Consider the following 17756-nt stretch of genomic DNA (forward strand, 5'->3'; position numbering starts at 1 on the left):
GCCCAGCTTAAGCGAAAAGCCTGTCTTGGCATGTGGTCGCCTGCCGGTCACAAGAATAATCCCTATCCTATAAGCTTGACTAACCTCCCAAGACGCTACCGGGCATATTCCTACCGGCCGATTTACTCTCATGTAACGACATCCATCCCGTATTGTCACCCACAAGCCGAAGCGAGAATGGTTCTCCGATATGTGAGGGGAAGGGCTTCAGCACTAAAATTACTATCGGCTTGTGCCGAGGGATACATCCGCGCCGACGGTAACGTTTCGGCCCGTAATAAGTAGACGGCCATGTCATGTGTGTTGGCCTTACCATCTTTTCTTCGGTTGGCAAGGGGTCGAAAGGCTATCCTTGTTGCATTTAGCCAGGGTAGTTAAGTGGGGCGGCGCCTCTTCCGAAGTATCTGGTGGAAGCTTTCTGGTGTGCATTTCATATTCAATCCACTAAAGACCTCCACCAGCTACTTTACGAATTGGAAAGCGGCGCAAAAATGTGAACCTGGACCAGCAATACAGCCGCATAGTTCATTTCTGAGTTGCTGCAGGGAGATCTTTAGGCGTATCATGTACTCGCCGGTTCCTTGGAGCGGAAATTCGACGAACACTCATATAAAGGCATCCATTGGTGTTACGGTGTAGCAAAGGCGCGTCTACCCCTTGTTCGGTACCAATAGGAATCGATTCCTGTGTGATGCTCGATATATCTATGCCTCATCCAAGCAGACCATGCATCGACCTAGAGCGTGGCCGCATCTGCAATGTGTTGGTGCTATTACTTAGCGTCCATTGGTGCTTGTGAAAAATAAGATGTTCTATTTGTGAGAGTAGGTTTAAATTCTAATCCCTGTATGTAACGAGTAAATTGGGTGGTTACATGTAAAAAACCAGATCACAAGGGAAGAGCATATCGAGACAAAGTCACCCTCTACCAGTAGTATTTATATCCTCTTTCGTTTTTCCCTGCTAGTGCTAAGTCGCTGTTTTTTTCAAGAATATGATGTTACTGGAAACGATCGGTTTAGGTGATCGGTGGGCGAAAGAACCACTTGCCCCCAGCACAAGCAACACAGTTGCTCTTTGCGCCCTGTCACGCAGTAACCTTGTAATTATGCCTCGTAATTGGCAAACTCGCGAATCGGTGTGCCTGCTTCCTGCCAATATTACCTAATGTACATGCCCACCAACATATCAAGGATAGTAGTGGACCAAGACTTTGGATTTTGCGACGCTATCAATATTGCCGGTGAAACCGAGAATTCCAGATGCGAGGCAAAGGAGATTTGCTTGTGTTTTCCCTGTCACACATTCCTTGAGCTACTTGGTCGTTATCCTGCCCCTGTCCGGGTGGGTCGCTTGCGCGTGAAGCGGGTGACGAGCTATCTAGGGCCTTGACCCATCACAAATCCAAGTTGCACTGTTGGTGGTGGCTGCTCTTTTAGGGGACCAGAGTCCAAGAAATGCTCCGTGCTGGGGCTCATCCAGAAAGGACAATATTTGCACCAGGTTTGCCACCTAAATCAGCCTCCGTTTTAGGCCGTCGACGATTCTGTCACCGATGGTCCCCAGCTTACACTTGCAAGGCTCTTTGCCCTGCTCTGCGAATGCATTAGAGGTTGACAAAAGGAGGGCGCTCAGTCTCTCAGGGGGCACTGTACGTACTTGGATTGCTGACGACGTTGCAGAGACCACCTTTTACATATTTAACGTACAAATCCTTAGGGGACTTACTTGAAGTTCCTTACTTCCAGGGCTAGAGTCCCAAGAATGAAATTGAGCAGCATCGGCACTGGGCTCATGTACCAGAAAAGTACCACGGTCAAAATTTAGCAAGGGTTTCGTTGCTGAAATTTTGACTGCGATACTTGCGAGGAACATTGGAGCTGCGAACCTGTAAGCGATTAGGCCTTCGCCTAGACCCACAATCAACGTTCCCAATGCAAAGTCGGCCGGCCTTTGACACCATCTTGCAATTTGAGAAGACCTAACGTTGTGGCGAAGCCAGGACAAACACTCAGGAAAACTTTCGGTATCTCCCTGGAATTGCTTGAACACAATCAGCTGCGAGAGCCAAGACCGAGGTCCTGGCAGCTCTCAGGCCAAATTAGGTCGTTAGTGGTTGCCTTTGTTTGCCATGGTTGATTGCTTTGAAAGGTATTTTCGTCCCTGAGAGACTGCATGCCCGCCTTCTCAAACTATACATCCCTGACAAGCAGCTAGAAAGAGAAATCTTGCAAAGTGCAGATCGACGCAAAAGGTATCCCAGTTGAGTGCCGGAATGCTACCCGAAGTCATCCTAAAGGCTTTGTGGAGGTAAAGGCCAACAGGAACGAGCCCGTCACAAAACGTACCCCTAACGGCCAGCATTAAACTTCACCCCCGACTCTTCGTCATACCTGCTTGAAACCGAGGGTCAATAACTTCAACCGATTTTATTTTTGACCACATACGCAAATGGCTCAGATGCCTGGCAGAAAGTGGCCTGTTGGGGGCAGGAGATTACGGCGGCGAGCCCGGGTCCTTAAACTATCCCTGCAATTTGTAAGCGAGGTTCCCAGACATTGCAGCTCCTCCAGGACGGTGACTCAATTTGAAGCGCAGCTTCCATCCTCCACACCGAATAAGCCTGGTTAATATCCAGTCATGGTTTCAGGGAGCGCACATTCGATTTCCATCCGCAGTAAACCAAATGAAACCAATAAAATCCTGCAGATTAAGACCTACTGCCGCGCGTGACACTAAGCATACCTTCAGGAAGAACCGGATGGTAGTTCCGTATGCAGATGAAGAATTCTCGGAATCAAGCTCGTTTCAATCTCATTAGCGATCTCTAATGCCTTTGGTCTGAAAGTCTTCAAACGGCTGCCGGCGCTTTTAACTTGAGCACGAGAGAGGGACATTATGGGTGAGGGCAGAAGTGAATGAGGAAAATAAGGAAGTTTGGCAATTCAATCAATTGCCATCGACACAAGGCCGTATGGATGAAAGCGCATTAAAGTGGGCTATGAACAAGATTGCTGACAACTTTAAGTGCTTGTCGTGTATTGGTGATGGCTGTATAAATATCCGCCATAGCTTGAACCTCCGGAGAGCCATTGGAGATAAAACTGTTATTAACACTGCGTTACAGGGGGTGGGATGTGGGATGGTATCGCATATAAAGGTCTTGGTGGTATGCTTTAATACCGCAATACTTTTCATGCTTGCAAGCTTCCTCAACGAACGCTTTCAATCGACAGCATCTTTTAGAGTTTTCAGAAAGGGCTACGCAGCCAAAACCAGAATTATAGGCCAGTAAAACTCGTTCGGCGAAGCTCTTCCTATTCTGATACTTTCACCATGAAGGCGACCAACCTTGGATATATACTTAACACGCTTGACGAGGAGATCGATGCGGAGTACACTGATCCGCGAAGGACAGCATCTACAGCGGCAGCTGCGACCACAAAACCAGCTGTCAGTGTGGATTCCCACCTCCCATCTAGGCTTGCCCAGAGATCCCTGGACAGACTGAACGACAATCGCTCATCGTCACCAACAGGAACATTTTCATCATTAGCCCTCACGAGAGTAGATAGCCATATCCCCGCGCATGCTCGCCGGCCACAAAGGACTGGGAGCGGCAGGTGGTTATGTCCCCCCAAGCCTTACTGCTTCTCAGGGGAACGTCACATCCCAGGGCGCGCGGTCACTCTTCGCCAGCTGCGCCAAGTTGAAGACTCTCGACCCGGAGCAGGCGCTTCCTTTGATTGCCACACCGCAACAGCCAACATCACTGGCGACGGTGGTGCGAGCAGCAACGACAACGAAAAGGAAGTGCAGGAACCCGTCACGCGTGGAGCCCAGTGCATGATGGAGAGTTCGGTAGCGCATCTGAGACGGATGCGGAACAGGGAGGCGGCGAAGAAGTCGCGGGAACAGAAGCACAAGCAGTTAGTCGACATGGGGAAGGAGTTGACATGTAGCAAGCTACGTGTCACAGAGATGTCGCACCAGCTTGAGTTATTGAGGGAGAAATATCAGTCGCTACTGGGCATTATCCAACCGGCGCTGCGGAAGAACGTTGAGCGCAACGGCTTGCCTGATTTTGCTGTTCTTTCTCTGCTTCAATCTGCTGCGGCGCAAAAGCCACAGCCTTCTTCTTACTGTCATTCTCGGGTCCAAAGTTGAGCCGTGGCTCACGGAAATATTGAGGCGTATCGAAACCAATGAACCGCTCGATAGCGTTTCTGAGCATCAAATGTGCCTTGGTAAAGCTTTATCATCGCCAAAGGCGATCTGGCTCCTGGCATCCCTGATGCGCAAAACCCCGAAATCCGAAGTTGATCGCGGGTTTTACTACCAGCTTGTCGATATCGAGGCGAACATTGTTCTTGTCGATATCCCATGCAACGAGGTCGTATTCAAGCTGACTTTGAACACGATAGAGACTCTTATCAAGTACTATCATGACGTCTATCGCATTGACGCCGAGGGAAAGGAACATCACCAGAGGCTGCATGACGACTTTGTTCAAGCTATTAAACGCTACGATTTCTGCATGCGTGCTTCTGTGCTTGAAGGTCTGGAAAAGGATGGTGCTGGCGAGTTACTTTGTGGGCAAAGCCAAAATGTCAAAACCAGGATTTTGGAGATTATGGAGCGCCTGTCACCCTCACCGCCAAAAGAAGTCGAGCCCATTTAGCAGTTGCCCTCGGTATCCATCTCCTTGAGGTTGCAGCAATATAATATTCCAATGATAGACAGGACAAGTACTATGATAGTGCACAATGATGGCCAGATGGGAGCCACAGCCGCCTCTTCTGCTGATTTGTGTTCAACACCTCCTCACTCACAATTGGGTTGATGTTGATTAGCTACCTGGAGATATTTCTGGACATGTATCAAGACCTATGGCTTCCTACCTTCGAGCAAAAGCTTCCGTTGTATTTTATGGGGCTGGGAAAGTGGCCTGCGTCAAAAAGTTGCGAATGGGAGAGCTTGAGTCTGGCTAAACTTGTTGGAAGCCTGAAAATGGCTGCAGCTGTAAAAGAGCGGCTTGGAAAGGGAGGTCTAGTATAAAACTGGAGCATTCCAGGAAAAGGCGCGTTCCGGATACCGTCGCCTATTGCTTCTTCGAACCTCACGATGTAAGCATTACGGACTATGCAAATAGCAAACAAAGCCGTCTCTAATTTTGTGTGGTTTTTTTCTCCCTGGCACATTTGAGCGTTCTGTGCTAATAAAAGTAGCGGGCTTCAAATAAAGGGTTGATAAAAGTCAAGCTAAGGGAAAGCAGAACCACAAAAAAGCAGCATTAACGTTGGCCACCCCCTGATGGGCCCCCCTTAAAATCTAACAGCAAATGCGTCCTTTGCCAGAAGCGGGTGATCTCCGAAAAAGGAGTCTCTCGGTGCTACAATATCGACTGCTATACTTCTAGCATAGTAAAGGTGCAAGCTGGAAGCGAGCATGTAATCTTGAACCCATTGTATTTCAGTTATTCCATGCCCCAAAAAACAACAACTGAAGCTCAATCCCCATAATTCCGACTTAGAATCATAGAAGAGCAAACAATATCCGAACCGACGCTATTTCCTTTTTTGTCGTCATTAGCGATACTGTGGGGAATGGAAAAATACCAGGAATCATAAATAACATGAGCTGACGAGAGGCAGGAGCCGGCGGCACCCATGGTCATAACTTATTGCCATCAGTCTCTGTATCACACAACTTATCATGCACTCTATCCCACCCAGATTATCAGGTATATACCAAGATCAGGCCAGCGTTGATTGCAGCTCCATGTTCAGCGCTAGACAGGGTACACGTGCGTACAGTGAGTATAGAGCTCTGCAAAAACTGTGACTAGGGCATAGTGGGTACTACGGGGACTGCCGACTCTCCGTGAAAGAAATTGAAAGGGGTGTGCCCGTAATACCCCAAAAATCCTGCACCGCCCGCCCGCGAACAGGAATTCCCACCAAACTTATGTATCCTGGGTGTGGAGCTACTCCACGGAGAATATTCTTTCGCGGGGCGATCAGTGATGGGCGCCCCTCTAATAAAGGGCAACGTTGAAATTAAACATGTTCATATTGTCACCCGAAATCCTCTTGGGTCCCGCGCCATTTCCCCCTCACCCTTCCATTTGCCGCTGCAGCCTCCGCTCTATCCTATAGCGGGGATGCTTAGATCTCCGACAGAAATTTCCTCAACACTGCAACATCAAAGCTCCCTACTATAGGAAATAATTTGTCAAGCTGGCACTGTCGGAGAGAAGAATTGCGTCGTCAGCCACCGCCAAATTGCACTCAAGAGAACTAATCATACCATGGTGGGAGCAAACATTTTCATCAGCTTTCTATTTGCAGAAAGGACACGTCTGAGTGCTTGGAATGTTGTTGCCGCACTTCTGGCATTTGACAACTTCCGAGGGCATCGTGATAGCTTGCGAAGGGGTGGTGAAAGCAGAGCAGAGTTTTGATAGTTAGTCAGTTTGGAAGTGACAGCTCAATGACAGTAGGGAAAATGAGCTTTGGGCAGCCACTTTGTTGGTAAGATTTGAGGCTTCAAACCGAATAGAAAAACGAAGGATAAAGATGGGGTTTTATACTACGTGGCTTCAGGGCTCCAAATTGCTACCAACGTCTTGGGAAAGTCCTGATTGGGGCCTTGAGAAGTATTATTCTTGGTGCGACGCTTTCTTTCGCTTACATGGAATGTAGATGCGGACATGGCTTCCACACCAAGAAAAGGAATGTGTCATAAATGCAATATGCTACCGTAGGTGGCTAGTGCAATAAGTAGTATTTATCTGGCACCTTACTTTTCGTGGAGGGGGAACTTGGGCACAAATTTATCTAGGTTCGTTCGAGCAAATAGTTGAGCCAATGAGAATGGACATATTTGCAAGGAGTACAATCTTGCAGGATGGAAGCATACAATGCTGCTTGGTGCTGCCATGACGTGTGCTAAAATATGACCTGACCCAAAGCCATTGACTGGGATTACTTGCTAGGACTTGGANACGAGTGTTACCAGCCCGGATTCTGCCAGAGCAGCAATGTAACATACTTGGCCAGGTTCCCGGTTATTAATGCACAGCGGACCAGCATCTGTTTGCTGGTCTCAGAAATGTCACAATGGTCTACAACGTCGCCATTGGGTCGGCAGCGGTAACATATACATGCCCCCGTGCAGCTGCGGTATCACATTGTCGTTAATCCCGCATGTTCCTAGTCCAATAAGGCATAAACCACGGAAGTCTCAGCGTAATAATAAATACCTTAGCTACAATCCTCACACACAAAATCCTTACATTCAAAGTCATGTCCACACACACCTATGCAGACGGCAGCCAAGCACAATGCCTCCTGTAACCTATTGGATGCCGGAAGAACGGCGCGATAAATATTGCGAGTCCATCATTACGGAGTGCAGATACTTCATTGCTGACATGTCTGGATCAAGCGCAGCCTCCGCCCGACCGAATGGCATGTTCATCCCATCAATGGTCATATTGTTATGCCTCTGTTGGGCAAAAAAGAAAGAAAAAAAGAAACGCCTTTTAAATAGCGCCGATACGGTACGATATATCACTAAAAATGCAAATATATCCATACAGAAGTTGATCGGCTGTTGAATTACACAAAAATTGCCCTCTCTGGCCCCCAAGGGCCCACACTGCTATTGACCCACACATTCAGGCTGCGATCAGGCTGGGTTCAGTTGTGATCAGTCTCCTTCAGTTACGATCAGTCAATTGACCCAAAAAGGCCTGAAACTGTGGCGGTGCGATGAGGATTTGATAGTTGGGAAGGACGGGAACCAGCTGTGTGTGTGCTAGACGACGCTAAGCGGGCTGTTTTGATCAAGAGAAGGATAATCTATGGATTATATCTTCTGTATATGGATACGCATCAAAACCTCCAGGCAAATTCACAAACTCCGAGCTGCCTTGATAACTGATAAGCGCGCCCAGCAACCCTGTAACGTAGTGATTAAGCATTAAACCGCTGGGCGATATATACAATAATAAAGGTGTGAAAAAGGCCGGATATTATTTAGTCGCAATGGCGGAGCCACCCATTATATTCGGGCTGCGTGCGTTTACCGGCACGTCGTGTAAATGTTTTAAAAAAAATTAAACATTCGGAAGTGGCGGTCCGGCAATGTCTATAAAGTAGATTGTTAAGGAGTTCGAAGCCCTTCACCAGGTCGTAAAGGGCGGTCCACCGCAATATTAGGGCGCAGCGATGATTTTTGCATGGCGATTGCAGCTGTTTTTTATATTTGATAAGTTGTCGCAATTATGGCCAAGTCCAATTTTTTTATATTGCCTTTTTCCGGCGCTGTTAGTGGATTTTTGCGTTGCATCGCAGCCAAAATTTTGTATTGGTAGTCAGCAATGGCTTTTTTTTAAGGTGCCTATGGTTTATTTCCCGAAGAAGTTAAATGGATTACCGGATACGACCCGTTTGCAATTTTCCATTGTTATTGCGCAGAGAACGTACTCCCTGCTTATTGGTGTGTTTGGGGAAAATAAGGATCTTTTCCGTAAATCCCGCGCAGTTAATGCCAATAGTATTTTCCTTGCTCCATGCGGGTTTTTGGTTCTTTGGCTTTTAATTTTCCCAAAGAAAAGGGAGAGTTTGGGCGCCATTATCACACCCAGAAGCGTTGGGTCGCGAATGCTGTGTAACACAGCGAGGGTACGTAGTGCAATACGTAGTATTTATCTAGCACCTTACTTTTCGTGGAGGGGGAGCTTGGGCACAAATTTATCTAGGTTCGTTGAAGCAAATAGTTGAGCCAATGGGAATGGACATATTTGCAAGGAGTACAATCTTGCAGGATGGAAGCATACAATGCTGCTTGGTGCTGCCATGACGCGTATTACTTGCTAGGACTTGGAGCACACCCCCCCGCACCCGGGCTTTGCGGGGCTAGGATGTAGGGCGAGAAATCAGAGTGCGCACAGAGAATCGGGTCGCTATCCAAATTTGCAGTCAATCCATAAATTACCACTGTCTGCCGCTGGTTTTAACGTTACCTGGCTTCATCATGTTCTCATCCCTCAATAACCATTTTCAATATGGGGTCTACTAATTCTGAGCTGAACGCCAACCGTGAGAAAGACTGCATCGCTATCACCCACGAGAGAAAATATTACCGTTGTGACAACACCTGGGTTAAGCGAAGCCTGCGGGAATCAGAATGGCAGACTCATGATGGTCACACACATGTCCCAAGACTTAACAAGGAGCGGGTGCTGAACGAAGGGGCGTGTCTGAAGTATTTATCGGAGAAAACCGATATTCCGTTGCCTAAGCTATACGCTACTTTCGAGGATGACGGGGTCGCCTACCTCATCACGGAGTATGTTAATGGAGTCGGGATGAATAACCTCACCGCGGAACAGCAAAAGGTTGTCGTCCACGAGCTCGAAAAACATTTGAAAACTCTGAAAAAATTAACGTCGTCACAATGGGGTGGGCCGGAGGGCTTGGTAAGTATTTCCCAGTTCCCAGCTCACAAATAACAGGCGTCTAATTTGCTTACATAGGTGTTACCTCCCTACCGTATTATGAAAAACTGCGACGGGCCATGGTACATGAAGCACCGAAAGGAATCCAGCCTTGTGTTCTGCCATAATGATCTGTCGGCGAACAACGTTATTGTGGACCCCTCGAGCTTGAAAATCATGGCCATTATTGACTGGGAATACAGCGGATTCTTTCCACTCGAGTTTGAGAGACCATTCTACAGACGACCTGGTCCATCTATTGCGCTACCAGATGAGGTGGACGATGTGGAAAACCTATTGAGAATGATAGATTTGGAGAAGAAAACCTAGATAGGGCGGGTAGATTGATGTGGGTGATTGGATTGGTCGGCTCGATTGGGCGCGCGGATTCATATCCCTGGTAGCAATATGCCAATTAGTAACTACGTGAAATTGGGCAAGTTGAGTCGACATTGACAAAGAGACCCGACTAGGTTCTGAATTTCTTTGGTTACGTCGCACAAACGCAGCTCAACCAGCTGGCCTGCTTCTTGCAATGCTGTGTTGATCCCTTCATGATTTGCGCTGCGAAAGTGGGGTTACGAATGGCCACCCACTCACTCACTATTCCCCGGACAAAATCGCTAACTACGCCAACTAACTATGCAAGACCAGCCAATCGGATTGTACGCTTGCTCCCCGCACTTAGTATGGTTTGACGCGCCGCAGCACGCTATAGTGAAAAAAGACGATAGTCACATACCTATCAGTTGTCCGTGATCAGACAATGCAAAAGGGGGGTGTGGTAGGTTTGCGTTAAAGGGAGTGTAAAGCAACCCTTATCTAGGGCCAAGAGGGAGTGCTTGCTGGGTTATACTGATGCAAATTACACTTGTCTCTAGCCGCTGGCAGCGACGCGACCTCGTCCCCATCCCACATATCACGTAGCCCACCATTCGTCAGTCTTTATCAGAAATGCACAACCATCACGTCGCAGTTGAAGCGGGTCATTTGCGAGAAAAAAAGGACTACTTCATGTAATGAGCTAGGGGTGATGTTGGTGATCTCTGACTCTTATTTTGCTCCGCTTCTTGGCTTGGAGGACCTAGGGCCAGTCGTTATGCCGCGTCATAAAGAGAGATTCGTTAGTTACTCAGGCTGATCTTCGACCAATTAAGGAGCTTTCCCTCATAGCCTTACATTTTTAATTTTGTTACAACGACAAGAAGAGTTCCTGAGCGATTGGCAGGTATGGTTTGGTCATTATCAATTGACTAAAGTTATTGTAAAACATAAAATGTAGGCAGTAGATATACATCGCCTATTAACCGAGTATCTTAGATGCTATAAACGCGGTCATTCATGGAGTTTGCATTAGAGAAAGCAATAGAATTTAGCACCAGTCAGAGCCATATTGATACTCATCGTCCGCTGGATATTCGGTTGATTCTTCGCTGCCTGCACTGTGAGGCCTCTGAGATAAGATTCCAGGATATATACCGGGAAAGCACGAATCATAAAAGACGATACAATGCCAGGGCACCTCTAACAAGCTAAGTTACAGGGTACTTGGAGACATGGGCTCGCCGCCGTGGTCTCCCCTACCCCCAACAGGTTACCGTTTTCGGGGCATGTAATCGGTTGAAGCTACTGACCCTCGCCTTCTGCCGGCTTTTTGAGGGATATGTTTTGTGGCGAGATTGTTCCTATTGGCCTTCACCTCCACGGAGCCTAATAAGAGGATGTCTGGGTAGCATTCCGGCATCAACTGGGATATATTTGCATCGATTTTCGCCCTTCTTTCTGAATTCCAGCGTAGGTTGAGAAAAGGGGGGCCCGCAGTCTCCCAGGGTATTGCCGCTTGTTACCTTTCGGCTTCGATCAAAAACAGAAACGCGCCCCTAATTGTGTCATCACTCGAGTAGTGCAAGCTTCTCTGTTAGGCATTCATCACAGCCGTCCAGTGGCCAGATGCAGGAGCCAGGAGCCCTCCATCGGCGCGGCGGTGAGCAAGCACGCAATCCGATTGGCTGGCCTTGCAGTGGCTTAGATAACTTTTTGAGTGGAGAGTAGTAAGCGAATTGGGCGGGCATTTGTAACCCACTTTGACAGCGCAAATTATAAGGGACCAACACAGCATTGCAAGGAGCAGACGTTCCAGTGTTTGCAATCATCCTCCTTCATCCGTGCCCATCTTCTATGCACACAATATACTTCCATAGCATCATATACTTTTAAGGACCTGGGCTCGCCGCCGTAATCTCCTACCCCCAACAGGCCACTGTCTGCGAGGCATCTGAGCCATTTGGTTTTGAGCAGGGAGGTTCAAGCAGATATGACGAAGAGTCGGGGGTGAAGTTGATGCTGGCCGTCAGCGGTGCATTTTGTGACGGGCTCATTCCGATTGCCCTTTACCTCCACGAAGCCTTTAGGGTGACTTCGGCGTAGCATTCCGGCACTCAAATGGGGTATTTTGTGGGTCTGCACCTTACAAGATTCCCCGCCCTAGCCGTTTCCAAGAATGTATAGGTTGACAGGAGGCGGGTATGCAGTCTCTCAGGGGTATTGCCACTTGTTACCTTATCAAAACTCGCGATCGCCAATCGCGGGGTAACCGTGATTGCTACTACCAAAATTCTGTTTTTGTTGGAATAACAGTCACTGCCATCGCACTTGAGCGTGTGGATGCACGCTGACTAGCAGATATCACGTGCGATCCGAATTCCTAACTTTTCAGCCATCTACAACTCCACACCGCCCCTTTACCTCCTTCTGTAGCCAGATTGCATTTTACTCTCTTTTGTAGATAGTAGACAAGACAGTTAATTAGATATAGCGAATCGCACTAGTTACATTGTCTCAACCCCGAATCCCTACGCGTAGACGAGGTCTATGAACAGTTTTGGTCTCAAAATCACTTTGGACTTCCCCCGGCCAATGGAGCCAAAAGAATAAAGTGCAGGGGTTCTTATCAACCATCATGAAACCCCTACTCCTTACCCAGTCAACCATCCTAGTCAATCTCCTGGTGAGAGTATGAGACACATGAGTGTTGAGAAATGACGAATAATTCACAGTCTTCAATCGCGTTTCGTTCTTGCATCACCGGGTGACGATCATGCATCCGGTAGCCTTGGCGCTGGAGGGTGGTTGACAATTTATCACTGGATCCATCATACCGAGGGGTGGGCTTACAATGGGGCTCGTACTGGCTGGTTGTGTGTTGCTTGTGCCAGGGAAAGCAGGAAGTCTCAGTCCGTCCAGATTCTAAGCGAATGCCAAGCCAATACGGGGAAATTAAGGCGGGGAAAAGCGCGGATATGGCACCTTCTGCCAGAAGCGGATGATCTCCGAAAAAGGAATCTGGTTAGGTCTATGGAAGGTACCACGGTCACAATTTAGCAAGTTTCTCGATGCTAAAATATTGACTGCTATACTTCTATAGCACATTGGAGGTGCAAATTGTAAGAAAGCATGTAATCTTTTGTATTTTAGTTATTCATGCCCCAAACAAGGCTCAGTTCCCATCATCCTAACTTAGAACCAGTCGCTTAAACAACATCCACAGAAATGAGCCCATCAAAGCATGCGCTGAGCCTTAAGCAGATTACCCCGCTATTCAGTCAACCCCATGTTCAAAGCCATCAGAACTTCTTGTCATCGCTAGACAAGCACAATAAAATACAAAGAGCTAAACTCTGCCGAATAAAACGGGACGAATTACTACAGAGTTTTCGTTCGATCGAGTGCTTATTTGCATTGTACTCGCCCGTGTTCCAAAAACATATTTCCGAGACAGATTGCAATGAGTGGAATGAGTTTCACAAAGTTGCAAAAGAAGGCTTGAGACGCCTCAACATAATCATTAAAGTTACCCTAGCTTGGGGTAACGAGGTGGTCACTCATTACAACTTTGTATCACAATGCAGAGCTCACTGTGAGAATCTCCGGGCTGTTGCATGGTACAACAACGAGTGTCAGCCTTGGGCAAAGGTGGTCGAAATCTTAAATGCATCTATTCGGATCAAAATACAAAGGAATGACGGGCGGTCAAAAGTGAGCGACTCTCGCAATCCGATTCTTCCCCAGGATTTGGCCTATGCCAAGCGTGCTTTGAAGGGGGACGTTACGTTTGTCAATAAACCGACCAAGGAACTATCTGAGGACTATGGCTTCGATCAGCATGGGCTGATTGTTCGACGGAAATTTGCGGCATCATCCTTGTCTTCGTCAACATTCCACGACTCTCCGAGGCTTATTATTGGAAACAACGACCAAGATGGGTTCCCGAGGCCGACTGACCCGCGGTCGGCATCCCAGCTGTCTTCACAAGCCCAACGTGATATTGCACGCGACAGCAATGTGGCGCCGACCCCGTCCGGCCAGGGACCACCATCGCTATCGTCCCGTCCAAGGACTCCGGAAGCCATAGACTTCGCGACAGAATCGCCGTCGTCGCTGCGCCAGTGTTCAACCCATACTTCCCCTACCGAGGACAATAACTCAACCCTCATTCCATCGACTCCATTACCGGCATCGAGTGCGTCTTCAGCCGCTCCAGGTCTGACAGCTAACGAGACTTCGAGACAATCGTCAAGTAGTTTGATGGAAATCTCGCCATCGCGATCATCCATAAGCGAAAATAACAATCATCACGAGTGCACGCCTCTAACCACACTTAGTTCAGTACCACATACGGTAGTGAAAAGTATAGGTTGCAATGATGCTTCACGATTGCCAGTTGCCTTTTCACCATCATCGCCGTCCTCGACATCTTGCCAACAATGCTCGCGATTTGCCGAGTCGCCTTGTGTCATCTCTGATCCTGCAATTCCTGCGACAGCACCATATTTATCGTCAATCTCACATAGGCTGCTGCCGTCATCACCACTCGCAACAACAAAGTTTCGTAATTCAGAGCCCTCATTATCCCCCCCGGAAAAGTTTTCATATGAAGCCAAATCAAATATGGTCGAAACGCCTGAGGTGGCCTGTTCAGAAGACGACACCGCCATTGAGCAGGAGCCGTCACATACTGCGACTGTTGCCTTCAGCTCTACAGTTAAAGCCACGAACAATCCAACACGATCACCTTCGACAGATCCTAACCCGGCATTTTTACCGCCCTCCGTATCGCCGCCTTCCTCGTTCCACCACGAAATAACCCAAACCCTGACGGCAACCTCTAATTGCCGCGTCGATGGCGCTGTCAAATGCACCGTGGCTCCCTGTTTGCCTACGAAGCCTGAACTCGTTAGGAAACGACCTGGATCCAATTCACACGAGTCTTCACCGAAGAAACAAAAAGAGAATGATGGGGATCCTACCACCGCATTGGTTACACCACTTCGCCCACTATCAGCGGCAGCTTCGGGGTCCCACAGGCTGGATAGTCACGCCACAATTAACTCAACTGAATTGACTCCATCTTCACCGACCTTGGCGGCAAACCCCTGGCTGAAGGATGCCATGTTATCCTTGGACCGACTGGACAAAAACAAATGGCTCAACGATGCTATAATAAATGCCTACATACATGTTTTGGCCAAGCGACATGGATTTTGTTTTTTGAACAGCCATTTCCTGCAATCTGTGCCGACCTTGTCGTGCAAGGCTGAGTATGGGGATCCCCTGGAGTCGGACTTTGTTCTGATGCCTATCTATGAGAATCACCACTGGTACCTCTTGGTCATGTATAAGTCAGACACTGGAGACACGGCCCAAAATCGTATTTTTTGTTTTCTCAACTCCCTAGAATCGCACCCCCTGTCGTCTGATACTTCTGCTCGATGGATACAATATCTCAATAATCTCGGTTATCAAGGACTTGTCCGCCAAAGACAAGTCAAGGTCCCCCAACAGTCTAACAGCGTGGACTGCGGAGTCTTTGGCCTTGCGTTCGCCTACCAGATCGTCGAAAATCTTCAACAGTTCATCGATTCTGTCGAGAGCGGGGCGAGCCTGGGCTGGACGATCGACGCATCCAAGTGGCGCAGGCGTCTACGGCGTGAACTTGAGCTCGCATACGGCCTCGATTCCGCTGCTCCGGATTTCAAATTTAAGAACACCGGGCACGGCGATGACGAAACCTGTGCAGATGTGATCCCGGCATGCCACGCCTTCAAAGCTCCCAAAGCTTTGAAGCAAGCCCTGTCGTTAGCCACAGTTGCCTCTTTCGAAGCCACTGCTGTGGACCTCGAAATAAGCCATAACGGGACTATGGCCAGTGTGTTTACTACCTCGATGCCGCCTGAATCAACATTACTGCTAAATAACGATGTAACCAGTGTCTTGTGAGTGAGAAGGAATTCTGAATCAGGAATTCTAAATCGCAACAGAATTACTAATGCTAGTCTATGGTGAATGGGGCAAGTACCGAAACCTTCCCACAATCGACGGCATCCTCTCAATATTTGACATCCATGTCGCCTAAATTTGTAGGGTCGTCAATGACATCGTCGCCAGCTACGCCTACTTCCCAATCTGCCCCAGTGCAGATCGTCACCAAGAAAGAGGGCCAGGCATCGTCGAAAGAGGCTGCACATAATACAGAGGCCAGCGACAAACCGTTGTCGCACCATACGTATACACAATCTTCGTCCTTGAATACAACTGCGGCTGCCCTTTTCGAAGCCTTTTCAACTCTACCACGTGAAAAGATCAAGAAACTTCAGGCTGTCAATCCCGAGACCTTAAATGAAGAAGTACAAAAGGCACTTTATTGTACGCATCGTGTACCTTATGGGCCCATTGAAGCCGTCAACTTCAATTCAAGGGTGGCCGCTTCCGACTTCAGATCAGGTAAGAATCACGTCACATACTTTACACCGTCCATTTGTCATTGACTTTTTTTGTCGTCTCAACACAGCTCTAGCGCACCTGCCTCCGCTCCCCAACCTACAGCAGCTTCCACAATCTAACTGCTTATCCAACCCAACAATGAAGCAAACCAGTTTCGTTACGCCGGACGGCGCCCAACATCTCCTGTCTCCTGTCCCGTCGGCGGATCATCCTGAGATGGCATGCACAATCCCGAACCCCTGGCAGGCGCAAAACCGCGTCCCGTCGACTAATTCCACGAGACAAGGAAAATTGTTGATGAAAATTTTCTCTATTATGAATGCTCCAGCCCAGCAATGCAGCAAAGGTAGCGATTCTCTAGTGGAAGACGCAGCTGAATATTCACACATTGTTAATCAAGACCCTGTCCAAGTTAAATTCACCAAAGATGGCTGGGGTCCAATATTTGGGCAGGTAAATTTCATACACGATCTTGAGCACGACCGAGTTTTCAATGTCCCAGACATCCCCCTCATAGTCCCGCAGCCAGGAAGTCAGCTCGAGGCCGATATATTGGATTTTCGCACAATGGGTTTCTCTCACTGGGAAGATAACGTTGCGCGTGACCAATGTTTGCTCTTGAAAGAAAAAGACTTCTGGAGCTCCGAGGGACTGGATATCTTTGCTTCGATTCTGGAAAACGCGCAGCAATTGAGAAGCTTTCTACGCTACTGGTTCGGGTCAAGGGTGTGCGAAATCAGGCATTGCTTATGGTGGCGCTCAACAGGCCCCAAACCTATCTATCTAAAGCAGAACACAGGTCCAAATGACGACCAGTGTCTGGCTTTCCACATACTACCACGAGACACAATCGTACGGTATTTTGCCGGCTCTCATACTGCAAGTTGGCCGGGAATGGGGCAGGAGGGGTCGCCTCATTTCACGAACTTCGGAGACGACATTAATTCTTACACAGGAACCACATCGTCAGATGGAATGTAAGTAAAATCATTACTATATCATAAATAACACCAAGCTGAAGAGGCTAACATTATCCCTACTTCAGCACATTGTTCGATCCCAAAATCAACTTCAAAGTTGAAAGTGGCACTGTTATGACCATCGTGCTCGGACCATCAAATGCGTCCGAAGGCAAAGGTTGGGCCCGGTTGGATGTGAAGGATGCAGCTAAGCTCAAGGAGCTTCAGAGGATCGAGAAGACGCTTGGTATCGGCTGGAACCTGAGCTGACCCTGATCTCAATGTTAATGTTTGTGCAAACGCCACAGGGTGAAGACTTGGCGGCAAGACATACTCAAGTGGGATTGCAAAGTTTATTTTTATTTTCCTTGTTGTCCACAACCTGGGCAACTTATCCCCCCTTTACCTCCAGCCCCGTGGCAGTTCGGGCAGCTTGACGTCATTGTGTCGAGAATATGTAGTAGATGGTAGATTCGTGTTTGTGAGAGGCAAGTCGGGGACAGGAGAGGGAG

The 17756-nt window shown here is 48.2% G+C and overlaps 3 protein-coding genes across 3 annotated transcripts; all 3 read left to right on the forward strand.

Annotated features, from left to right (window-relative positions):
• Nucleotides 1-3336: 3336 nt before the first annotated feature.
• PgNI_12526 (uncharacterized protein) lies at nt 3337-4681 on the forward strand (the record flags this gene model as incomplete). Its single annotated transcript, XM_031132473.1, is given in 2 exon segments — nt 3337-4144; nt 4164-4681. 2 exon segments carry the CDS (start codon nt 3337-3339, stop codon nt 4679-4681), a joined length of 1326 nt encoding a protein of 441 aa, XP_030976011.1.
• A 2664-nt stretch (nt 4682-7345) lies between these two features.
• PgNI_12527 (uncharacterized protein) lies at nt 7346-10052 on the forward strand (the record flags this gene model as incomplete). Its single annotated transcript, XM_031132474.1, has 3 exons — nt 7346-7564; nt 9095-9487; nt 9545-10052. 3 exons carry the CDS (start codon nt 7346-7348, stop codon nt 9833-9835), a joined length of 903 nt encoding a protein of 300 aa, XP_030976010.1. The 3' UTR covers nt 9836-10052.
• Nucleotides 10053-13054: 3002 nt separating this feature from the next.
• PgNI_12528 (uncharacterized protein) lies at nt 13055-17514 on the forward strand (the record flags this gene model as incomplete). The annotated part of the gene is made up of 4 exons (XM_031132475.1): nt 13055-15777; nt 15858-16285; nt 16353-17262; nt 17331-17514. The coding sequence occupies 4 exons, from the start codon at nt 13055-13057 to the stop codon at nt 17512-17514; spliced, it is 4245 nt and encodes a 1414-aa protein (XP_030976001.1).
• Between the last annotated feature and the right edge of the window lie 242 nt (nt 17515-17756).

This window comes from Pyricularia grisea (genome assembly GCF_004355905.1).
Source record: "Pyricularia grisea strain NI907 chromosome Unknown Pyricularia_grisea_NI907_Scaffold_13, whole genome shotgun sequence".
Lineage (NCBI taxonomy): Eukaryota > Fungi > Ascomycota > Sordariomycetes > Magnaporthales > Pyriculariaceae > Pyricularia > Pyricularia grisea.